This window comes from Lissotriton helveticus, chromosome 12 (genome assembly GCF_964261635.1).
Source record: "Lissotriton helveticus chromosome 12, aLisHel1.1, whole genome shotgun sequence".
NCBI lineage: Eukaryota > Metazoa > Chordata > Amphibia > Caudata > Salamandridae > Lissotriton > Lissotriton helveticus.
The window spans coordinates 897,056,365-897,082,190 of NC_136073.1; the positions used below are offsets into that span (position 1 = coordinate 897,056,365).

At 52.1% G+C, this 25,826-nt stretch overlaps 1 protein-coding gene across 1 annotated transcript in view; it reads left to right on the forward strand.

The window, feature by feature from the left end:
* ZMYND15 (zinc finger MYND-type containing 15) overlaps positions 1–25,826 on the forward strand; it is a 108,480-nt gene that overhangs the window by 13,058 nt on the left and 69,596 nt on the right. Inside the window, exons 5-8 of the mRNA XM_078669537.1 lie at positions 176–336; positions 8,288–8,422; positions 8,627–8,719; positions 12,512–12,628. Coding sequence (XP_078525663.1) covers positions 176–336; positions 8,288–8,422; positions 8,627–8,719; positions 12,512–12,628 — 506 coding nt within the window. The remainder of the gene's footprint in view (positions 1–175; positions 337–8,287; positions 8,423–8,626; positions 8,720–12,511; positions 12,629–25,826) is intronic.

Below are 25,826 nucleotides of genomic sequence, written 5' to 3' on the forward strand. Positions count from 1 at the left end.
GCAGCACCGAATGATGTACCACTGTCATATAACTTGTTGCAATACTTTACTACTCAGCAGTGGTAGCTGTTGAAAGGTTCCCTTAATTCACCCTTTTTCCCAGGACTGTAAGAGGTCACACACCCCTTCTAACTAGTAATCCCCTGCCTGACTGACAATCCCTCTTCCTGTACAGCACAAGATGTAAGGCTGTCCTTTACTGCTCCGAGCGATGCAGGAAGATCGACTGGAAGAAGAGCCCTGAAGACGTTAGCCACCAGTACTGGTGCGAGAAGATGCGCGGGTACATGAGCCACGTCCAGGAGCTGGCCGACTTCCCCTTCAAATATACAGCTGGTAAGACTTCATACGCCGGTGGACCACCACAGCTGCAAGCCTTCATCCATTACAATGGATATGGCTAACTTTATTTGTCAGTAAACCTCTTTATTTTATCCAGATAGTGTCATTTATGTAAGCTTGGTCCTTGCTCTACCTTCCTCCTTGTATTTCCATCTGGACGTCCCCCCATCTCCCATCACAACTCTCTGTTCTCACCCTCACCATCTGCCTTGGTATCCCTAAGGTTTACTTCCACCTTGGCTCTTCACAATCCCCTTAACCACCTGAGTGTCTCCTGAGCTCCCCTTCTATCTCACATAACTTCCCACTCAAGGTTGCATGACCTCCCTCTGCACCTCAGAGTCACGTGATCACCCCTCCCATTTCAATGTCACATGGTCTCACCATCTCAGTAGCTGCTGATTTTTCTTTGTGTACCCTTCTCGATCCCATCCACTCGCACTATCACATCATCACCTTACCCTGCCCAGTTTCACATGACACATCCCACATCAGGGCCTGCTGACCTCCTCTCCCACATTCATGAACATTTCTCTTCCCTTCACACGCAGGGCCTGATTTCGATCTCAGCGGATGGGTTAATCCATCACAACGGCGATGGATATTCCATCCACAGAAAAAAAACTTGCTATATCCTGTAGGATTTATATTTCAGCGGACAAGATGGCCTTCACCGTTGTGACAGAGTAACCCATCCACAGATACCCAATCAGGCCTTTAGTAACTCATGCTGTAATCTACCTCCTCATGATATCTCTGGTCAGTCACCCCTCAGTGTTTCATGATGTAATCCCCCTTCATCGTCACATGATCTCCTCAGTCACCTGAGACCTCATCATCCCTGCCATATAGGATGGGACTTCATGTCTGCCATAAATACTTACCGCTTACCCTCTGGCATTCATGAAGGTACCATGACATAAAGGACCTGATTCTGATGCGGTTGGGTAAGCTTCCCAACCGAAGGGATTTGGGAATGGTTTCCAACCAAATCGGATCGGGAGAGTCCAACTGACCAAGTACGATGCACCCGGATGCTTCCAAATATGATTTGGTTGGACTCCCATTGTTAATGCATAGTTCATTTTCTCCAAACATATTGATAATTCCAAATTTTGACCACAAGTTGGAGAAAATGAACAATGCATTAACTGAAGACAATAAACATGGTGAAAACAAAGAGAAAATAGTTGGAACTCATCTGTTGGTGAACACATTACATTGCTGTGCATCCTGGGTTGTGTCCTGATGAGGTTCCTGCATATTGTTCAGTTCAGGTCACGCGCATGGATGAAGTGCGTTCCACGGTAGCACGCGAACATTCTACACCTTTGAGCATCATTAGAAGTTGATATGAGTAACTAAGTGTCCATCCTACAACATTTGAATGAATGAATAGTTCCGCACCATCCCTGGCATGAATGGTTCCGCACCATCCCTGGCATGAATGGTTCCACACCATCCCTGGCATGAATGGTTCCGCACCATCCATGGCATGAATGGTTCCGCACCATCCATGGCATGAATGGTTCCCCACCATCCCTGGCATGAATGGTTCCACACCATCCCCGGCATGAATGGTTCCGCACCATCCATGGCATGAATGGTTCCACACCATCCCTGGCATGAATGGTTCCGCACCATCCATGGCATGAATGGTTCCGCACCATCCATGGCATGAATGGTTCCGCACCATCCCTGGCATGAATGGTTCCGCACCATCCCTGGCATGAATGGTTCCGCACCATCCATGGCATGAATGGTTCCCCACCATCCCTGGCATGAATGGTTCCCCACCATCCATGGCATGAATGGTTCTGCACTATCCCTGGTATGAATGGTTCCGCACCATCCCTGGCATGAATGGTTCCCCACCATCCCTGGCATGAATGGTTCCCCACCATCCATGGCATGAATGGTTCTGCACTATCCCTGGTATGAATGGTTCCGCACCATCTCTGGTATGAATGGTTCCGCACCATCCCTGGCATGAATGGTTCCGCACCATCCCTGGCATGAATGGTTCCGCACTATCCCTGGTATGAATGGTTCCCCACCATCCATGGCATGAATGGTTCTGCACTATCCCTGGTATGAATGGTTCCGCACCATCCCTGGCATGAATGGTTCCGCACTATCCCTGGCATGAATGGTTCCACACCATCCCTGGCATGAATGGTTCCACTCCATTCCTGGCATGAATGGTTCCACACCATCCCTGGCATGAATGGTTCCACTCCATCCCTGGCATGAATGGTTCCACACCATCCCTGGCATGAATGGTTCCGCACCATCCATGGCATGAATGGTTCCGCACCATCCATGGCATGAATGGTTCCCCACCATCCCTGGCATGAATGGTTCCACACCATCCCCGGCATGAATGGTTCCGCACCATCCATGGCATGAATGGTTCCACACCATCCCTGGCATGAATGGTTCCACACCATCCCTGGCATGAATGGTTCCGCACCATCCCTGGCATGAATGGTTCCACACCATCCCTGGCATGAATGGTTCCGCACCATCCATGGCATGAATGGTTCCGCACCATCCATGGCATGAATGGTTCCCCACCATCCCTGGCATGAATGGTTCCACACCATCCCCGGCATGAATGGTTCCGCACCATCCATGGCATGAATGGTTCCACACCATCCCTGGCATGAATGGTTCCGCACCATCCATGGCATGAATGGTTCCGCACCATCCATGGCATGAATGGTTCCGCACCATCCCTGGCATGAATGGTTCCGCACCATCCCTGGCATGAATGGTTCCGCACCATCCATGGCATGAATGGTTCCCCACCATCCCTGGCATGAATGGTTCCCCACCATCCATGGCATGAATGGTTCTGCACTATCCCTGGTATGAATGGTTCCGCACCATCCCTGGCATGAATGGTTCCCCACCATCCCTGGCATGAATGGTTCCCCACCATCCATGGCATGAATGGTTCTGCACTATCCCTGGTATGAATGGTTCCGCACCATCTCTGGTATGAATGGTTCCGCACCATCCCTGGCATGAATGGTTCCGCACCATCCCTGGCATGAATGGTTCCGCACTATCCCTGGTATGAATGGTTCCCCACCATCCATGGCATGAATGGTTCTGCACTATCCCTGGTATGAATGGTTCCGCACCATCCCTGGCATGAATGGTTCCGCACTATCCCTGGCATGAATGGTTCCACACCATCCCTGGCATGAATGGTTCCACTCCATTCCTGGCATGAATGGTTCCACACCATCCCTGGCATGAATGGTTCCACTCCATCCCTGGCATGAATGGTTCCACACCATCCCTGGCATGAATGGTTCCACTCCATCCCTGGCATGAATGGTTCCCCACCATCCCTGGCATGAATGGTTCCGCACTATCCCTGGTATGAATGGTTCCACACCATCCCTGGCATGAATGGTTCTGCACCATCCCTGGCGTGAATGGTTCCACACCATCCCTGGCATGAATGGTTCCACACCATCCCTGGCATGAATGGTTCCGCACCATCCCTGGCATGAATGGTTCCACACCATCCCTGGCATGAATGGTTCCTCACCACCCCTCGCACGAATGGTTCCTCACCATCCCTGGCATGAATGGTTCCGCACCATCCCTGGCATGAATGATTCCTCACCATCCCTGGCATGAATGGTTCCGCACCATCCCTGGCATGAATGGTTCCACACCATCCATGGCATGAATGGTTCCCCACCATCCCTGGTATGAATGGTTCCCCACCATCCATGGCATGAATGGTTCCACACCATCCCTGGCATGAATGGTTCCACACCATCCCTGGCACGAATGGTTCTGCACCATCCCTGGTATGAATGGTTCCCCACCATCCATGGCATGAATGGTTCCGCACCATCCCTGGCATCAATGGTTCCTCACCATCCCTGGCACGAATGGTTCCGCCCCATCCCTGGCACGAAAGGTTCCGCACCATCCCTGGCATGAATGGTTCCCCACCATCCGTGGCATCAATGGTTCCTCACCATCCCTGGCATGAATGGTTCCGCACCATCCCTGGCACGAATGGTTCCGCACCATCCCTGGCATGAATGGTTCCCCACCATCCATGGCATGAATGGTTCCGCACCATCCCTGGCATCAATGGTTCCTCACCATCCCTGGCATGAATGGTTCCGCACTATCCCTGGCATGAATGGTTCCGCACCATCCCTGGCATGAATGGTTCCCCACCATCCATGGCATCAATGGTTCCGCACCATCCCTGGCATGAATGGTTCCACACCATCCCTGGCATGAATGGTTCCACACCATCCCTGGCATGAATGGTTCCGCACCATCCATGGCATCAATGGTTCCGCACCATCCCTGGCATGAATGGTTCCGCACTATCCCTGGCATGAATGGTTCCGCACCATCCCTGGCATCAATGGTTCCGCACCATCCCTGGCATGAATGGTTCCACACCATCCCTGGCATGAATGGTTCCACACCATCCCTGGCATGAATGGTTCCGCACTATCCCTGGCATGAATGGTTCCACACCATCCCTGGCACGAATGGTTCCACACCATCCCTGGCATGAAGGGTTCCACACCATCCCTGGTATGAATGGTTCCGCACCATCCATGGCATGAATGGTTCTGCACCATCCCTGGCATGAATGGTTCTACACCATCCCTGGCATGAATGGTTCCGCACCATCCCTGGCATGAATGGTTCCGCACCATCCCTGGCATGAATGGTTCCACACCATCCCTGGCACGAATGGTTCCACACCATCCCTGGCACGAATGGTTCCGCACCATCCCTGGCATGAATGGTTCCACACCATCCCTGGCATGAATGGTTCCGCACCATCCCTGGCACGAATGGTTCTGCACCATCCCTGGCATGAATGGTTCCGCACTATCCCTGGCATGAATGGTTCCGCACCATCACTGGCATGAATGGTTCTGCACCATCCCTGGCATGAATGGTTCCGCACTATCCCTGGTATGAATGGTTCCGCACTATCCCTGGCATGAATGGTTCCGCACTATCCCTGGTATGAATGGTTCCGCACTATCCCTGGCATGAATGGTTCCACACCATCCCTGGCATGAATGGTTCCACACCATCCCTGGCATGAATGGTTCCGCACCATCCCTGGCATGAATGGTTCCGCACTATCCCTGGCATGAATGGTTCCGCACCATCCCTGGCATGAATGGTTCCGCACCATCCCTGGCATGAATGGTTCCGCACTATCCCTGGTATGAATGGTTCCACACCATCTCTGGCATGAATGGTTCTGCACCATCCCTGGCATGAATGGTTCCACACCATCCCGGGCATGAATGGTTCCGCACCATCCCTGGCATGAATGGTTCCACACCATCCCTGGCATGAATGGTTCCGCACCATCCCTGGCATGAATGGTTCCACACCATCCCTGGCATGAATGGTTCCACACCATCCCTGGCATGAATGGTTCCCCACCATCCCTGGCACGAATGGTTTCACACCATCCCTGGCATGAATGGTTCCCCACCATCCATGGCATGAATGGTTCTGCACCATCCCTGGTATGAATGGTTCCCCACCATCCATGGCATGAATGGTTCCACACCATCCATGGCATGAATGGTTCCGCACCATCCCTGGCATCAATGGTTCCTCACCATCCCTGGCATGAATGGTTCCGCACCATCCCTGGCATGAATGGTTCCACACCATCCCTGGCATGAATGGTTCTGCACCATCCCTGGCATGAATGGTTCCGCACTATCCCTGGTATGAATGGTTCTGCACCATCCCTGGCATGAATGGTTCCGCACTATCCCTGGCATGAATGGTTTCACACCATCCCTGGCATGAATGGTTCCGCACCATCCCTGGCATGAATGGTTCCACACCATCCCTGGCATGAATGGTTCCACACCATCCCTGGCATGAATGGTTCCGCACTATCCCTGGCATGAATGGTTCCACACCATCCCTGGCATGAATGGTTCCCCACCATCCATGGCATGAATGGTTCCGCACTATCCCTGGCATGAATGGTTCCACACCATCCCTGGCATGAATGGTTCCCCACCATCCATGGCATGAATGGTTCTGCACCATCCCTGGTATGAATGGTTCCGCACTATCCCTGGTATGAATGGTTCCGCACCATCCCTGGCATGAATGGTTCCGCACCATCCCTGGCATGAATGGTTCCGCACCATCCCTGGCATGAATGGTTCCGCACTATCCCTGGTATGAATGGTTCCCCACCATCCATGGCATGAATGGTTCCACACCATCCCTGGCATGAATGGTTCCGCACCATCCCTGGCATGAATGGTTCCGCACTATCCCTGGTATGAATGGTTCCCCACCATCCATGGCATGAATGGTTCTGCACCATCCCAGGCATGAATGGTTCCACACCATCCCTGGCATGAATGGTTCCTCACCATCCCTGGCATGAATGGTTCCGCACCATCCCTGGCATGAATGGTTCCACACCATCCCTGGCATGAATGGTTCCACACCATCCCTGGCATGAATGGTTCCGCACTATCCCTGGTATGAATGGTTCCGCACTATCCCTGGTATGAATGGTTCCCCACCATCCATGGCATGAATGGTTTCACACCATCCCTGCCATGAATGGTTCCACACCATCCCTGGCAGGAATGGTTCCGCACCATCCCTGGCATGAATGGTTCCGCACCATCCCTGGCATTATTGATTCCACACCATCCCTGGCATGAATGGTTCCGCACCATCCCTGGCATGAATGGTTCCGCACTATCCCTGGCATGAATGGTTCCCCACCATCCATGGCATGAATGGTTCCGCACCATCCCTGGCATCAATGGTTCCTCACCATCCCTGGCACAAATGGTTCCTCACCATCCCTGGCGTGAATGGTTCTGCACCATCCCTGGCATGAATGGTTCCTCACCATCCCTGGCATGAATGGTTCCGCACCATCCCTGGCATCAATGGTTCCTCACCATCTCTGGCATGAATGGTTCCTCACCATCCCTGGCATGAATGGTTCCGCACCATCCCTGGCATGAATGGTTCTGCACCATCCCTGGCATGAATGGTTCCGCACCATCTCTGGCATGAATGATTCCGCACCATTCCTGGCATAAATGATTCCGCACCATCCCTGGCATGAATGGTTCCACACCATCCCTGGCACGAATGGTTCCTCACCATCCCTGGCATGAATGGTTCCACACCATCCCTGGCATGAATGGTTCCACACCATCCCTGGCATGAATGGTTCCACACCATCCCTGGCATGAATGGTTCCACACCATCCCTGGCACGAATGGTTTCACACCATCCCTGGCATGAATGGTTCCACACCATCCCTGGCACGAATGGTTTCACACCATCCCTGGCATGAATGGTTCCACACCATCCCTGGCACGAATGGTTTCGCACCATCCCTGGCACGAATGGTTTCGCACCATCCCTGGCATGAATGGTTCCGCACCATCCCTGGCACGAATGGTTCCGCACCATCCCTGGCACGAATGGTTCCACACCATCCCTGGCATGAATGGTTCCACACCATCCCTGGCGTGAATGGTTCCGCACCATCCCTGGCACGAATGGTTCCGCACCATCCCTGGCACGAATGGTTCCACACCATCCCTGGCATGAATGGTTCCACACCATCCCTGGCATGAATGGTTCCACACCATCCCTGGCACGAATGGTTCCGCACCATCCCTGGCACGAATGGTTCCACACCATCCCTGGCATGAATGGTTCCACACCATCCCTGGCACGAATGGTTCCGCACCATCCCTGGTATGAATGGTTCCACACCATCCCTGGCATGAATGGTTCCGCACCATCTCCGGCATGCTTTAGGTTTCCTCATTCCTCTGTAGCACCTGATGTAATCATTCTGATACAGATAGTCAGTGATTTGGAAGATCAAATGACAGCATTGCTCCCTCTCTTTCAGAAGTGACCAGCGACATCTTCGACAAGGAGATGTTTCTGGCTTCCAGGGATCTGAACACTGGATACTGGGCCAAGGAGAGCATGAACGACGCGGGGGTGCGCCACGGCCAGGAGAAGCGCTCCTGGTTCCCGCCAGGTGAGTCCGGCGAGGACCGCCGCAGTAAAGGTCTTTATATGTGAAACTGGACTTGAAGTCCTTCCCGTGGGGTGCTAGACAAAAACTGGATTACAAACCAACCTTAAATCTCTTTGAAGTTCTGCTACCCTGTGAGCCAGTCAAAGCAAGCTGCCATATGGCCTTAATGTGAGCCTTGAATCTCTTGTTTTTATCTTCATGCAGAGAAGACTGGCCCCTACCACCCTCTCAAGAAAGATGAGGAAATTCTGCTTGGCAGCTTCCCGGCAGAAATGGCCAGCACCAAGGCACCACATGGTAAGCAAAGATGGGGACAGAAATAGAGAACAAAGGTACAAGTGCAAGTCTTGTTCCCAACTCCTTCCCGGCATCCCTTAGAAGTCAGCAGCCAGAAGTCGGCTTCAGAAAATTTCTTAAAACCCAACTTTCCTGAAGCAGGGGCTCTAACCATATAGGTCCTGTGGGTATTCCGGAGAGGTTGTTGCAATAAGCGCCGGGAGGCTTGGTCGGGTAGCTATGCGCCTTGAGACCCTCACGGGTGAGTAGTGGGCTCTATAAACCACTGATTGGTTGATTGATTGATGCGCTATATAAAAACAACTTGAATTGAAGTACCAAGATGCAAGACCTATCCTGCGGTAGAGGTGTGGGGAACTATTCAGCCTCCTCTTCCTCCGTTGCATGCCAGTGCCCAGCCTCCTCGCCTCTGCCTCGCCTTGGTTTTCCAGTGATGCCTTCCCCCTGCACCGGTTGGAAAACTGGTGCTGGATGGGAGCCATATCAGGAGAACCTGCGAGGAACAAGGTCTGGTTCGCCCTGAACTCACTGGCACTGCGGTTTGCAGAGACCCGCAAGGGGTTGGACAGAAGGCTGCAGGGTAGGAAGAACCCACCGCTGCCAGGGAGAAGGTCGTAGATGCATACATGCCAACATTGTACAGCTGGAAAGTGTGAGATTTTGAAATAAAAACCAGGGGTATGTATTTTCCCCCATTGACTTATATTTTTGCAGAGGTAATTTTAGGCAGGCGACAGCTGAGATACCATTTTGGAGTGGAAGTGAGCGAAGTGGAGAGGAGTGAAACACTACTTTAGAGAAGAAACAGATTAAATATTGCCTCTCCCTTCGTTTAGCCACACCTTCTTGCTTTTGCTGGTGTGCTTAGCCCTTAGCTGTCACCTCACCTTGACCACTTAAACACCTGCTGGCTAGACTGCCCAGATCCTTCGCTCAGGGGGTGCTGAGTACACCACCACCTCTTGCCCACACACACTCTGTAGTGTCGAGGCCAGCCTGGGAAAAGTGTTTGGCCACGTCATGGCCATCGTGAACCATCTGGGCAGAAGTATTTTCCACATGAGTGAAATGAGCATTTCTAACATCATATACCTCTTTGTGCTGAAAAACATAACCATAGACTGCATGTCTGGAGGTCATTTTATTTTTTTAATGTCAATTTGCGTAACTAGAATTCAAGTTAAACATCAGCAGTGCCCTGTCACTGAAGCAAAACTGAAAGACATAAGGCATTGGATGCCCAAGATGTACAAGGTTGGATAAACAGCCAAGAATACTGCTTTAAGATCACAAATGATCACAGCTATATACTCTTCTGACTGAGGAACAATTTCCCAGGTCAGAACAGTTCTGAAACAGAGTTCATGGTCCTCGGAAACAATGTCAGCTCTGCGCTTCGCTTCGACTGCCGCTAGAAGTATGCACCAGTGCAGAGTGTAAACAATCTGGGTGACTGGTTAGTCCACAAAATATCTTTAACCAACAGATATGTTCAGTCATTAAAACATTACCATCCAGAAAGAACGTTCCCGAAGGTAAGTAGCTTGTTCATCTGATGGATACTTCTAGCTGCAGATTCCTCAAGTTGTAGAGTCTACGGAACTTTGAACTCTGCGTTAAAATCTGCTAAGCACTGGCAAAGAAGCAGCCTTCAGAAGGACTCAGGGCCCTTTCCAACAGGGCTACGGCTGCGCCACTGCACTGGCATGCTTAGCTCCTGTCCTTGACATCTGGTAGGCCATGACGTGGGCATGAGTGCACACGTTCACAAAGCTCTGTTGCCTCGACGACCAGGACCAATGGGAAGGGCATTTCACCCATTCTGCCCTGAAGGACTTGTCGGTCTGAGCCGTTCCGTAGACTCTACAACTTGAGGAATCTGCATCTTAAAAAACACTAGAGTGAGCTTTTATATAAGAATAATCAGGATGATAGTGCCTTGGAACTGATTTCCAAGAGGCTGCCTTACATATGATGGGAGCAGGAATGCTTCTCAGCCAGGCCGTTGCGGCTGCTTTCGCTCTAGTGGAATGGATTCTGGGTTTCCATGGTCCATGTATTGATAATACAGGGATATGCAGGCTACAGGCACCCAATGGTCTGGTTTGATGTGGCCAGATCTTGGTAAATTTGATCATAGTTAAGAAAGAGTTGGACAGGTCACACCGCGAAAAGGTATCTTGCACGAGTGGGGCAAACCGTGGTTTATCTTTTATCCACTGCAGAGAACTATCCGCCTCGTCAGAGTCCTTTACTTTACTCCAACACCATCCCTACTGTTGCACACACTGGAGTTGGAATATAAAATTAATCTATTCCAACTTCCAGCGCTGCCCCGACTGAAAGTCGATGCAAAAGTTGGCCTTACAGCGGCATGCGATGTAATGGCATATGTTGTAACGTCACATGTTCGTTGCTTGTAGTCCTGGCTCCTCATCGTTGGAACCTTCATTAACAACCATCTCCCCTGTCTTCTTTTCTCACGTGTTTGGATAAACACCTTCCACATTTTTTTCTAACATCAACTTTTTGCTTCAAAACCCATCATCAGAGTGTACAGTCCTTACCAGACAGTAGTTAATGCTGTACGGGTCAAGTGTCATACGAAGACCTCTGAACCCATGACACTCGATGCGACAGACCCTTTTCATAATAGGCATTTTATACTGTATCCTATTGTTCTATACCTTGCCCTCCGAACTCTATATAATATTTTAAATTGTTGTTTTACACCTTGCTCTGTGAAATCTTTGTACAGAGCATCTTATGTGACAGGTGTTTTAATGCACTGCAACCCTCTTCAACTCCCTCGTTGTATAGCTCTCTGATACAGTGATGGTTATATTCTTACTTTTTAAAACACTATAAATAAATAAAAAATAATTTAAAAAATCCTGCCCATCCCTCTCAGTTATATACACAGAGGATGTATGACATTACAACGCATTTTTTACAACACAACATCCTTTACAATGCATTCCATTACAACGCATGCTACCTTTACAATGCATACCATTACAACACATACTATTACATTGCATGTATGGTAAGCATTGGATAGTGTAGGGGTAAAAATTACTATTCTCCCTCCAGGGGGTGCAACCGTAGGGTAAGTGTTGGATAGTGTAAGGGTACTACGCGTTGTAATTGTATGCGTTGTAATGGTATGCGTTGTAATGATTGCGTTGTAATGACATGAATTGTAATTGTAAGCGTTGTAGTGTCATGCGTGATAATGGTTGCGTTGTAATAGCATGTGTTGTAAGGGATGTTGCGTTGTAATGACGGCGTTGTAATGGTGGTGCGTTGTAAAAGTTGCGTTGTAAAGGTTGTTTCCCATACACAGATACAGTGAGACACAGTGGCATTATATCCTCGTTCACTCATGTGCACAGAAGCAGTGCACATGAGTGAGAGAGTCAGTTCCTGTGGTATGATATACCTTCCTCCTCCCCCCACCTCCCAAGCCTCTACAGAGAGAGAGGGTGAACCATCCTGGGCAGCATAAACAGCCTGCCTTGGTGTCATATGCAGAGATGCAATGAGCCATCTTGGGCCCCCTAGCCTCTCCCCTCCCATCCCCCAGCCACATGCATGGAGACAGTGACCTGTCCAGTGTTTGCAGTCACTGCGTCCCTCCTATACAGGCACAAAAATACAGCCACAACCCCAGAGGATGACATACCTTCCCAGTCCTCCCCTTGTCCAAGGTGCATTACTCTGTAGGAAAGTCTCAAGAAAGGTCCACATATAAACGTGACGTAACACCTGTGCTTCTTTTGACCCTGCCAGTGACCTGGAAGGAGTACTACCAATGGAGGGCGCTGGACCTGGATTCACCAATGGCGGCCCTCCTGACCTACCCGCTGACGATCTACCACATCATCACTCACCTGGCTCCTCAGCACTGTGAGTACCAACCTCTGTCTCCTCTCGTCCAGCAGGAGCAGCTGTGACCTAGAGTGAAATGACAGCAGTGTAAATGTTATGCACTGAAAGAACTCTTGTACGCGCTGTGCTGAGGGTACAAACGGCAGCTCCCTCCAGTGGTAAACAGCGTTTATTTCGCATCCAATATTTCGCATGCTATTACAACGTGGTTGTTACAACGTCCGCATTAGTTCGCATAACTTTACTACGCGAGTCGGAACAAAGACTTGCGTTAGGAGGGAGAAGGTGTTGAATTTAAAATCCAACACCTTCCCTGGTGTCCGCACAGAGTGGAGTTGGAATAGTAAATTATACTATTCCAACATCCAGCGCCCCCTACAGCAATTCGTTGTTCTAAATTGCGTAGTAAAGGTATGCGAACTAACAACGCGGTCATTCTAACGACCTCGTTGTAATGGCATGTGTAGTAAACGCATGCGAAGAAACGAGTGCTATCCATACATTCATTTGATCAGCGTGCCAGCCTCGTGGCATCCGCGCCCCATTTAGAAGTAGAGCAACAGGTTTCTTTCTGAAGGCGGTTGGGCCATCAGACGCGACTACCTGGTGGACCATCCACCAAATGGTGGTCGGCTTCTGAGTATCGGTGGGCTCTCTCGTTTCAGTCAGGAGTATTTCTATTGGTTTCCCAATAGGGGTTTGTTTCAGAAGATTAAACAAAGCTGAGTGGCCTTCCATGGCATGGTAGCCCACATCAGCAGGAGGCTAGGGCCACATTGGTCAAGAGATCCGATGTCTTCCGAGGTCGCCCCATTGCAGATCTAGGTTGCTTGAGGCAGGGCAGCTCTGCCCACTCCTTGTCATTCACCTCAGTCTTCTTTCCTGTAGCAGAGTAGGGCTATCTTGCAATAGGACAGATATAAGTAGAAGAGGAGGTTAGTTCATTAAAGTGGTGGCTCCTCACCAGGGGCTTCAGGGCACAGCCCTACAATTATTTAAGGGGTGTGTTCATGAAAACACGGCCTATATGTTTTCATGGAATCTATGACGTTACAACGCATACATTTACAACGCATGCACTTACAATGCAGTTTTTACATCGCAACATCCACTACAACGCATTCCATTACATCGCATACTACCTTTACAATGCACACCATTACAACGCATACCGTTACATTGCTTCTAAGGTAAGTATTGGATAGTATAGGTGTAAAAATTAAAATTCTAACTCCAGGGGGTGCAACAGTAGGGTAAGTGTTGGATAGTGTAGGGGTAAAAATTACTATTCTAATTCCAGGGTGTGAAAAAGTAGTGAAAGTGTGGGATAGTGTAGGGGTACTATGCGTTGTAAGGGTATGCGTTGTAATGGTATGCATTGTAATGCCTGCGTTGTAGTGACATGCGATGTAGTGTCATGCATTGTAATGGTATGCATTGTAATGCCTGCGTTGTAGTGACATGCGTTGTAAAGGATGTTGCGATGTAATGACTGCATAGTAAAGGTTGTTTCCCATTTTCATGAACACTGCCAGGGCGCAAGTCAGCCCCTTCGGCCTCGTCTCTAAGCTCCTCGTGACAGGATGGAGAACGAGGGGGCTGACGTGGCTGGGTTACGATACAGCTACAGAGTTTGAAAACAGATCACGCAGGAAAATCCATTGTATTTAGCAGACATACAGCACATGCCTCGGGTAGCACAGTGTATCTGTTACAACAAGGCGGTCAGGGTACACATCAGTGCCTCACTGGGACCAGCAAGAAGCCTGTGTCATAACAGGGGCCCTTATCTTTTCTGTTTGAATGCTTCCAAGGGATGATGCTGATCCCCCATGCCTGGTGTTTCAGCTTACTTAACAGTGGTGGCTGGAATGCTTCAATTGATCTCATCCACTGGTAAACACTTGGGCCGCATCCCAATCCGAGAAACGGCCTTTACAACGAAGCCGTTTCCACGAAATCTTTAACCACGCATGCAGTACAACGCATGCATGGTTACCACTAAAGCCTTTACCACGCATACCTTTACTACGAGGTTTGTAGTAAAGGCATATGTGGTAAAGGTAAAAAATAAAACAGGGGGGGCTTGGGGGGGGTCTCCCCCCCAAATAAAAAACTCACCAGAAGTCACGTCGGGATCTGCACATAATCAGCGTTGTTTAAGAGAAATAGGAAAAAATATTCAATTTCCTCTTAACGACGTATGACGTCACCACGCAAGTAGTCGAGGTAAAGGTTATGCGTGGTAAACGAATTCCGTTGTAACGCATGCGTGGTAGAGGCATGCGTTGCAACGGAATTCGTTGTAACGTCATACATTCCCCAATCCATCGTTTTTTTGCTCACCAAGCCACCTCAGTTTGGACCCAGCATATGAAATCAGTCTGATCCTGTGCCTCATGGGAACAGTCCAGCCTGAACTGCCAAGCCAGGTCTTCCTAGGACCGGTTTCAGGGTAACACTCCCCATCAGCCGGATAACTTGACTCCAGTGGTGTAGTGAGTACGGGACCCACTTCTGAGCATACCCATTTAACTCGGGGTGACAAACGCAAAAACACAGTTGATGGAAAGAATGCAGAACATTGTCATACATTCACCCCAGTACAAGGATCTGGGCCTAAATCCATCGTTTTTTTGCTCACCTAGTTTGGACCCAGCCATATGCAAATCAGTCTTGACCCTGTGCCCCATGGTGACACTGCAGTCCATCCTGAACTGCCAGGCCAGGTCCTCCCTGAACTGGACCAGAAGTATCCCAGGACTAGTTTTGCCCTAGTTAAACTGGGTCCAAACTAGGTGAGGAAAAAAACTATGGATTTAAGCCCAGATCTCTGTACTGGGGTGAATGTTTGACATTGTTCGCATACAGTCTGCTACCAGGGTCATGCGGCTGCTGCACTTGGTTCTGCTGGTGTCTGCTTTGTCCGTCAGGGAGGAGATGTGTTGGGTGTCATCCGTGTAGGAGTTGACGGCGTTTCTGCTACAAACATGAATCTAAGAACTGAAGCTGCAGCCCAGAGTTCTGCCAGGAGACCAGAGGCCTCCTTTACAGCTCATTGATCATGGAAAATCCTCCTTTATGAAGGAAGCGCTACAACCCCAGGAGGATGAACCCCTGCATTTTCCTCCACCAAGAACTTAGTATGAAGAAGGAAACATCCCTGGTGGCTTCTTCGTCGTATTTAGTAGATCCTCCAGAAATCGGCCATGTAAATTACCATGCAACTCCAACAAAGGTAGTTAGTGCGGATGCACAATCCTTTCAGCTGGAACTAAAGCCCGGCCTCCTGCAGCGCTCCAGAGCCTGACTGTGTGGAGAGAGGGCTGTTCGTCCTCCACAATGCTCCAGACTGATTGAGAATTAAGAACTCTCCACCAGGGTCTCCGCTCCATGGATCCACCCGCGTACTCTTGACCAGCTCGTCCCTCATGGTTGGTCCCCATTGGAACCTCAGACTCAGTCTTGGAAGGTTTCTGAATATTCCATGAGTGATCATGGGAAACAACCTTTACAACGCAGTCATTACATCGCAACATCCTTTACATAGCATGTCATTACAGCGCAGCCATTACATTGCATGTCACTACAACGCATGTCATTACAGTGCATACCATTACAACGCATAGTACCCCTACACTATCCAACACTTACCTGAAATGCAATGTAATGGTATGCGTTGTAGAGGTATAATGAGACGTAATGGAATGCGTTGTAAAGGTAGTTTCTGAAAATCCAATGTAGTGGCATGCAATGTAAAAGAATGCGTTGTTAAGGATGGTGCGATGTAAAAACTGCGTTGTAATGGCATGCCTTGTAAATGTATGCGTTGTAACGTCATACATTCAATGTCCATCGCTTCCCGCGGCCCTGATCTGCCTACGACAGATGGGGCCTCACTACGCGGCCCCTCTCAGTTCCAATGTGGCCGGGAACAATAGTGACTGGACCCTACAGGAATCGATCAGAATTGTTTAAAAGCCCTCAGAGATATCAGCAGCTGAAAGCAGCAGGTATGTCTGGGTAAACGTCCATGGGGGAATGAGGAATTACCAAGGGAATCAGCCATTCTCCCAGTAATTCACCATTTTACAAGGGATTTTCATGGATTCAGCTGGAATCCAATTTAATCCTTCAGCACTAGGATAACAGCTTGCAATTATGGCCAGAACTGAGTAAAGAGCACTTACATTAGAAGCATCCTTCACCTCAAGTGAGATTTGGACCACTGAAGCTAGAATGCCTGAGCCTCCACTGAGTGTAAGAGCCCAGGGATGGAGGAGTGAGGCAGACTCACTGAGTGTAGGAGGCCAGGGAAGGAGGAGTGAGGCAGACTCACTGAGTGTAAAAGGCCAGGGAAGAAGGAGTGAGGCAGACTCACTGAGTGTAAGAGGCCAGGGAAGGAGGAGTGAGGCAGACTCACTGAGTGTAGGAGGCCAGGGAAGTAAGAGTGAGGCAGACTCACTGAGTGTAAGAGGCCAGGGAAGGAGGAGTGAGGCAGACTCACTGAGTGTAAGAGGCCAGGGAAGGAGGAGTGAGGCAGACTCACTGAGTGTAAGAGGCCAGGGAAGGAGGAGTGAGGCAGACTCACTGAGTGTAAGAGGCCAGGGAAGGAGGAGTGAGGCAGACTCACTGAGTGTAAGAGGCCAGGGAAGGAGGAGTGAGGCAGACTCACTGAGTTTAAGAGTCCAGGGAAGGAGGAGTGAGGCAGACTCACTGAGTGTAAGAGGCCAGGGAAGGAGGAGTGAGGCAGACTCACTGAGGGTAGGAGGCCAGGGAAGTAAGAGTGAGGCAGACTCACTGAGGGTAGGAGGCCAGGGAAGGAGGAGTGAGGCAGACTCACTGAGTGTAAGAGGCTAGGGAAGGAGGAGTGAGGCAGACTCACTGAGTGTAAGAGGCCAGGGAAGGAGGAGTGAGGCAGACTCACTGAGTGTAAGAGGCCAGGGAAGGAGGAGTGAGGCAGACTCACTGAGTGTAAGAGGCCAGGGAAGGAGGAGTGAGGCAGACTCACTGAGTGTAAGAGGCTAGGGAAGGAGGAGTGAGGCAGACACACTGAGTGTAAGAGGCCAGGGAAGGAGGAGTGAGGCAGACTCACTGAGTGTAAGAGGCCAGGGATGGAGGAGTGAGGCAGACTCACTGAGTGTAAGAGGCCAGGGAAGGAGGAGTGAGGCAGACTCACTGAGTGTAAGAGGCCAGGGAAGGAGGAGTGAGGCAGACTCACTGAGTGTAAGAGGCCAGGGAAGGGGGAGTGAGGCAGACTCACTGAGTGTAAGAGTCCAGGGAAGGAGGAGTGAGGCAGACTCACTGAGTGTAAGAGGCCAGGGAAGGGGGAGTGAGGCAGACTCACTGAGTGTAAGAGGCCAGGGAAGTAAGAGTGAGGCAGACACACTGAGTGTAAGAGGCCAGGGAAGGAGGAGTGAGGCATACTCACTGAGTGTAAGAGGCCAGGGAAGGAGGAGTGAGGCAGACTCACTGAGTGTAAGAGGCCGGGGAAGGAGGAGTGAGGCAGACTCACTGAGTGTAAGAGGCCAGGGAAGTAAGAGTGAGGCAGACTCACTGAGGGTAGGAGGCCAGGGAAGTAAGAGTGAGGCAGACTCACTGAGTGTAAGAGGCCAGGGAAGGAGGAGTGAGGCAGACTCACTGAGTGTAAGAGGCCAGGGAAGGAGGAGTGAGGCAGACTCACTGAGTGTAAGAGGCCAGGGAAGGAGGAGTGAGGCAGACTCACTGAGTGTAAGAGGCCAGGGAAGGAGGAGTGAGGCAGACTCACTGAGTGTAAGAGGCCAGGGAAGGAGGAGTGAGGCAGACTCACCGAGTGTAAGAGGCCAGGGAAGGAGGAGTGAGGCAGACTCACTGAGTGTAAGAGGCCAGGGAAGGAGGAGTGAGGCAGACTCACTGAGTGTAAGAGGCCAGGGAAGGGGGAGTGAGGCAGACTCACTGAGTGTAAGAGGCCAGGGAAGGAGGAGTGAGGCAGACACACTGAGTGTAAGAGGCCAGGGAAGGAGGAGTGATCCAGACTCACTGAGTGTAAGAGGCCAGGGAAGGAGGAGTGAGGCAGACTCACTGAGTGTAAGAGGCCAGGGAAGGAGGGGTGAGGCAGCCTCACTGAGTGTAAGAGGCCAGGGAAGGAGGAGTGAGGCAGACTCACTGAGTGTAAGAGGCCAGGGAAGGAGGAGTGAGGCAGACTCACTGAGTGTAAGAGGCCAGGGAAGGGGGAGTGAGGCAGACTCACTGAGTGTAAGAGGCCAGGGAAGGAGGAGTGAGGCAGACACACTGAGTGTAAGAGGCCAGGGAAGGAGGAGTGATCCAGACTCACTGAGTGTAAGAGGCCAGGGAAGGAGGAGTGAGGCAGACTCACTGAGTGTAAGAGGCCAGGGAAGGAGGAGTGAGGCAGACTCACTGAGTGTAAGAGGCCAGGGAAGGAGGAGTGAGGCAGACTCACTGAGTGTAAGAGGCCAGGGAAGGAGGAGTGAGGCAGACTCACTGAGTGTAAGAGGCCAGGGAAGGGGGAGTGAGGCAGACTCACTGAGTGTAAGAGGCCAGGGAAGGGGGAGTGAGGCAGACTCATTGAGTGTAAGAGGCCAGGGTAGAAGGAGTGAGGCAGACTCACTGAGTGTAAGAGGCCAGGGAAGGAGGAGTGAGGCAGACACACTGAGTGTAAGAGGCCAGGGAAGGAGGAGTGATCCAGACTCACTGAGTGTAAGAGGCCAGGGAAGGAGGAGTGAGGCAGACTCACTGAGTGTAAGAGGCCAGGGAAGGAGGAGTGAGGCAGACTCACTGAGTGTAAGAGGCCAGGGATGGAGGAGTGAGGCAGACTCACTGAGTGTAAGAGGCCAGGGAAGGAGGAGTGAGGCAGACTCACTGAGTTTAAGAGTCCAGGGAAGGAGGAGTGAGGCAGACTCACTGAGTGTAAGAGGCCAGGGAAGTAAGAGTGAGGCAGACTCACTGAGGGTAGGAGGCCAGGGAAGTAAGAGTGAGGCAGACTCACTGAGTGTAAGAGGCTAGGGAAGGAGGAGTGAGGCAGACTCACCGAGTGTAAGAGGCCAGGGAAGGAGGAGTGAGGCAGACTCACTGAGTGTAAGAGGCCAGGGAAGGAGGAGTGAGGCAGACTCACTGAGTGTAAGAGGCCAGGGAAGGAGGAGTGAGGCAGACTCACTGAGTGTAAGAGGCCAGGGAAGGAGGAGTGAGGCAGACTCACTGAGTGTAAGAGGCCAGGGATGGAGGAGTGAGGCAGACTCACTGAGTGTAAGAGGCCAGGGAAGGAGGAGTGAGGCAGACTCACTGAGTTTAAGAGTCCAGGGAAGGAGGAGTGAGGCAGACTCACTGAGTGTAAGAGGCCAGGGAAGGAGGAGTGAGGCAGACTCACTGAGTGTAAGAGGCCAGGGAAGGAGGAGTGAGGCAGACACACTGAGTGTAAGAGGCCAGGGAAGGAGGAGTGATCCAGACTCACTGAGTGTAAGAGGCCAGGGAAGGAGGAGTGAGGCAGACTCACTGAGTGTAAGAGGCCAGGGAAGGAGGAGTGAGGCAGCCTCACTGAGTGTAAGAGGCCAGGGAAGGAGGAGTGAGGCAGACTCACTGAGTGTAAGAGGCCAGGGAAGGAGGAGTGAGGCAGACTCACTGAGTGTAAGAGGCCAGGGAAGGGGGAGTGAGGCAGACTCACTGAGTGTAAGAGGCCAGGGAAGGAGGAGTGAGGCAGACACACTGAGTGTAAGAGGCCAGGGAAGGAGGAGTGATCCAGACTCACTGAGTGTAAGAGGCCAGGGAAGGAGGAGTGAGGCAGACTCACTGAGTGTAAGAGGTCAGGGAAGGAGGAGTGAGGCAGACTCACTGAGTGTAAGAGGCCAGGGAAGGAGGAGTGAGGCAGACTCACTGAGTGTAAGAGGCCAGGGAAGGGGGAGTGAGGCAGACTCACTGAGTGTAAGAGGCCAGGGAAGGGGGAGTGAGGCAGACTCATTGAGTGTAAGAGGCCAGGGTAGAAGGAGTGAGGCAGACTCACTGAGTGTAAGAGGCCAGGGAAGGAGGAGTGAGGCAGACACACTGAGTGTAAGAGGCCAGGGAAGGAGGAGTGATCCAGACTCACTGAGTGTAAGAGGCCAGGGAAGGAGGAGTGAGGCAGACTCACTGAGTGTAAGAGGCCAGGGAAGGAGGAGTGAGGCAGACTCACTGAGTGTAAGAGGCCAGGGATGGAGGAGTGAGGCAGACTCACTGAGTGTAAGAGGCCAGGGAAGGAGGAGTGAGGCAGACTCACTGAGTTTAAGAGTCCAGGGAAGGAGGAGTGAGGCAGACTCACTGAGTGTAAGAGGCCAGGGAAGTAAGAGTGAGGCAGACTCACTGAGGGTAGGAGGCCAGGGAAGTAAGAGTGAGGCAGACTCACTGAGTGTAAGAGGCTAGGGAAGGAGGAGTGAGGCAGACTCACCGAGTGTAAGAGGCCAGGGAAGGAGGAGTGAGGCAGACTCACTGAGTGTAAGAGGCCAGGGAAGGAGGAGTGAGGCAGACTCACTGAGTGTAAGAGGCCAGGGAAGGAGGAGTGAGGCAGACTCACTGAGTGTAAGAGGCCAGGGAAGGAGGAGTGAGGCAGACTCACTGAGTGTAAGAGGCCAGGGATGGAGGAGTGAGGCAGACTCACTGAGTGTAAGAGGCCAGGGAAGGAGGAGTGAGGCAGACTCACTGAGTTTAAGAGTCCAGGGAAGGAGGAGTGAGGCAGACTCACTGAGTGTAAGAGGCCAGGGAAGGAGGAGTGAGGCAGACTCACTGAGTGTAAGAGGCCAGGGAAGGAGGAGTGAGGCAGACTCACTGAGTGTAAGAGGCCAGGGAAGGAGGAGTGAGGCAGACTCACTGAGTGTAAGAGGCCAGGGAAGGAGGAGTGAGGCAGCCTCACTGAGTGTAAGAGGCCAGGGAAGGAGGAGTGAGGCAGACTCACTGAGTGTAAGAGGCCAGGGAAGGAGGAGTGAGGCAGACTCACTGAGTGTAAGAGGCCAGGGAAGGGGGAGTGAGGCAGACTCACTGAGTGTAAGGGGCCAGGGAAGGAGGAGTGAGGCAGACACACTGAGTGTAAGAGGCCAGGGAAGGAGGAGTGAGGCAGACTCACTGAGTGTAAGAGGCCAGGGTAGAAGGAGTGAGGCAGACTCACTGAGTGTAAGAGGCCAGGGAAGGAGGAGTGAGGCAGACACACTGAGTGTAAGAGGCCAGGGAAGGAGGAGTGATCCAGACTCACTGAGTGTAAGAGGCCAGGGAAGGAGGAGTGAGGCAGACTCACTGAGTGTAAGAGGCCAGGGAAGGAGGAGTGAGGCAGACTCACTGAGTGTAAGAGGCCAGGGATGGAGGAGTGAGGCAGACTCACTGAGTGTAAGAGGCCAGGGAAGGAGGAGTGAGGCAGACTCACTGAGTTTAAGAGTCCAGGGAAGGAGGAGTGAGGCAGACTCACTGAGTGTAAGAGGCCAGGGAAGTAAGAGTGAGGCAGACTCACTGAGGGTAGGAGGCCAGGGAAGTAAGAGTGAGGCAGACTCACTGAGTGTAAGAGGCTAGGGAAGGAGGAGTGAGGCAGACTCACCGAGTGTAAGAGGCCAGGGAAGGAGGAGTGAGGCAGACTCACTGAGTGTAAGAGGCCAGGGAAGGAGGAGTGAGGCAGACTCACTGAGTGTAAGAGGCCAGGGAAGGAGGAGTGAGGCAGACTCACTGAGTGTAAGAGGCCAGGGAAGGAGGAGTGAGGCAGACTCACTGAGTGTAAGAGGCCAGGGAAGGGGGAGTGAGGCAGACTCACTGAGTGTAAGAGGCCAGGGAAGGAGGAGTGAGGCAGACACACTGAGTGTAAGAGGCCAGGGAAGGAGGAGTGATCCAGACTCACTGAGTGTAAGAGGCCAGGGAAGGAGGAGTGAGGCAGACTCACTGAGTGTAAGAGGCCTGGGAAGGAGGAGTGAGGCAGACTCACTGAGTGTAAGAGGCCAGGGATGGAGGAGTGAGGCAGACTCACTGAGTTTAAGAGTCCAGGGAAGGAGGAGTGAGGCAGACTCACTGAGTGTAAGAGGCCAGGGAAGGAGGAGTGAGGCAGACTCACTGAGTTTAAGAGTCCAGGGAAGGAGGAGTGAGGCAGACTCACTGAGTGTAAGAGGCCAGGGAAGTAAGAGTGAGGCAGACTCACTGAGGGTAGGAGGCCAGGGAAGTAAGAGTGAGGCAGACTCACTGAGTGTAAGAGGCTAGGGAAGGAGGAGTGAGGCAGACTCACTGAGTGTAAGAGGCCAGGGAAGGAGGAGTGAGGCAGACTCACTGAGTGTAAGAGGCCAGGGAAGGAGGAGTGAGGCAGACTCACTGAGTGTAAGAGGCCAGGGAAGGAGGAGTGAGGCAGACTCACTGAGTGTAAGAGGCCAGGGAAGGAGGAGTGAGGCAGACTCACTGAGTGTAAGAGGCCAGGGAAGGGGGAGTGAGGCAGACTTACTGAGTGTAAGAGGCCAGGGAAGGAGGAGTGAGGCAGACACACTGAGTGTAAGAGGCCAGGGAAGGAGGAGTGATCCAGACTCACTGAGTGTAAGAGGCCAGGGAAGGAGGAGTGAGGCAGACTCACTGAGTGTAAGAGGCCAGGGAAGGAGGAGTGAGGCAGACTCACTGAGTGTAAGAGGCCAGGGAAGGAGGAGTGAGGCAGACTCACTGAGTTTAAGAGTCCAGGGAAGGAGGAGTGAGGCAGACTCACTGAGTGTAAGAGGCCAGGGAAGTAAGAGTGAGGCAGACTCACTGAGGGTAGGAGGCCAGGGAAGTAAGAGTGAGGCAGACTCACTGAGTGTAAGAGGCCAGGGAAGGAGGAGTGAGGCAGACTCACTGAGTGTAAGAGGCCAGGGAAGGAGGAGTGAGGCAGACTCACTGAGTGTAAGAGGCCAGGGAAGTAAGAGTGAGGCAGACTCACTGAGGGTAGGAGGCCAGGGAAGTAAGAGTGAGGCAGACTCACTGAGTGTAAGAGGCCAGGGAAGGAGGAGTGAGGCAGACTCACTGAGTGTAAGAGGCCAGGGAAGGAGGAGTGAGGCAGACTCACTGAGTGTAAGAGGCCAGGGAAGGAGGAGTGAGGCAGACTCACTGAGTGTAAGAGGCCAGGGAAGGAGGAGTGAGGCAGACTCACTGAGTGTAAGAGGCCAGGGAAGGGGGAGTGAGGCAGACTCACTGAGTGTAAGAGGCCAGGGAAGGGGGAGTGAGGCAGACTCATTGAGTGTAAGAGGCCAGGGTAGAAGGAGTGAGGCAGACTCACTGAGTGTAAGAGGCCAGGGAAGGAGGAGTGAGGCAGACACACTGAGTGTAAGAGGCCAGGGAAGGAGGAGTGATCCAGACTCACTGAGTGTAAGAGGCCAGGGAAGGAGGAGTGAGGCAGACTCACTGAGTGTAAGAGGCCAGGGAAGGAGGAGTGAGGCAGACTCACTGAGTGTAAGAGGCCAGGGATGGAGGAGTGAGGCAGACTCACTGAGTGTAAGAGGCCAGGGAAGGAGGAGTGAGGCAGACTCACTGAGTTTAAGAGTCCAGGGAAGGAGGAGTGAGGCAGACTCACTGAGTGTAAGAGGCCAGGGAAGTAAGAGTGAGGCAGACTCACTGAGGGTAGGAGGCCAGGGAAGTAAGAGTGAGGCAGACTCACTGAGTGTAAGAGGCTAGGGAAGGAGGAGTGAGGCAGACTCACCGAGTGTAAGAGGCCAGGGAAGGAGGAGTGAGGCAGACTCACTGAGTGTAAGAGGCCAGGGAAGGAGGAGTGAGGCAGACTCACTGAGTGTAAGAGGCCAGGGAAGGAGGAGTGAGGCAGACTCACTGAGTGTAAGAGGCCAGGGAAGGAGGAGTGAGGCAGACTCACTGAGTGTAAGAGGCCAGGGATGGAGGAGTGAGGCAGACTCACTGAGTGTAAGAGGCCAGGGAAGGAGGAGTGAGGCAGACTCACTGAGTTTAAGAGTCCAGGGAAGGAGGAGTGAGGCAGACTCACTGAGTGTAAGAGGCCAGGGAAGGAGGAGTGAGGCAGACTCACTGAGTGTAAGAGGCCAGGGAAGGAGGAGTGAGGCAGACACACTGAGTGTAAGAGGCCAGGGAAGGAGGAGTGATCCAGACTCACTGAGTGTAAGAGGCCAGGGAAGGAGGAGTGAGGCAGACTCACTGAGTGTAAGAGGCCAGGGAAGGAGGAGTGAGGCAGCCTCACTGAGTGTAAGAGGCCAGGGAAGGAGGAGTGAGGCAGACTCACTGAGTGTAAGAGGCCAGGGAAGGAGGAGTGAGGCAGACTCACTGAGTGTAAGAGGCCAGGGAAGGGGGAGTGAGGCAGACTCACTGAGTGTAAGAGGCCAGGGAAGGAGGAGTGAGGCAGACACACTGAGTGTAAGAGGCCAGGGAAGGAGGAGTGATCCAGACTCACTGAGTGTAAGAGGCCAGGGAAGGAGGAGTGAGGCAGACTCACTGAGTGTAAGAGGTCAGGGAAGGAGGAGTGAGGCAGACTCACTGAGTGTAAGAGGCCAGGGAAGGAGGAGTGAGGCAGACTCACTGAGTGTAAGAGGCCAGGGAAGGGGGAGTGAGGCAGACTCACTGAGTGTAAGAGGCCAGGGAAGGGGGAGTGAGGCAGACTCATTGAGTGTAAGAGGCCAGGGTAGAAGGAGTGAGGCAGACTCACTGAGTGTAAGAGGCCAGGGAAGGAGGAGTGAGGCAGACACACTGAGTGTAAGAGGCCAGGGAAGGAGGAGTGATCCAGACTCACTGAGTGTAAGAGGCCAGGGAAGGAGGAGTGAGGCAGACTCACTGAGTGTAAGAGGCCAGGGAAGGAGGAGTGAGGCAGACTCACTGAGTGTAAGAGGCCAGGGATGGAGGAGTGAGGCAGACTCACTGAGTGTAAGAGGCCAGGGAAGGAGGAGTGAGGCAGACTCACTGAGTTTAAGAGTCCAGGGAAGGAGGAGTGAGGCAGACTCACTGAGTGTAAGAGGCCAGGGAAGTAAGAGTGAGGCAGACTCACTGAGGGTAGGAGGCCAGGGAAGTAAGAGTGAGGCAGACTCACTGAGTGTAAGAGGCTAGGGAAGGAGGAGTGAGGCAGACTCACCGAGTGTAAGAGGCCAGGGAAGGAGGAGTGAGGCAGACTCACTGAGTGTAAGAGGCCAGGGAAGGAGGAGTGAGGCAGACTCACTGAGTGTAAGAGGCCAGGGAAGGAGGAGTGAGGCAGACTCACTGAGTGTAAGAGGCCAGGGAAGGAGGAGTGAGGCAGACTCACTGAGTGTAAGAGGCC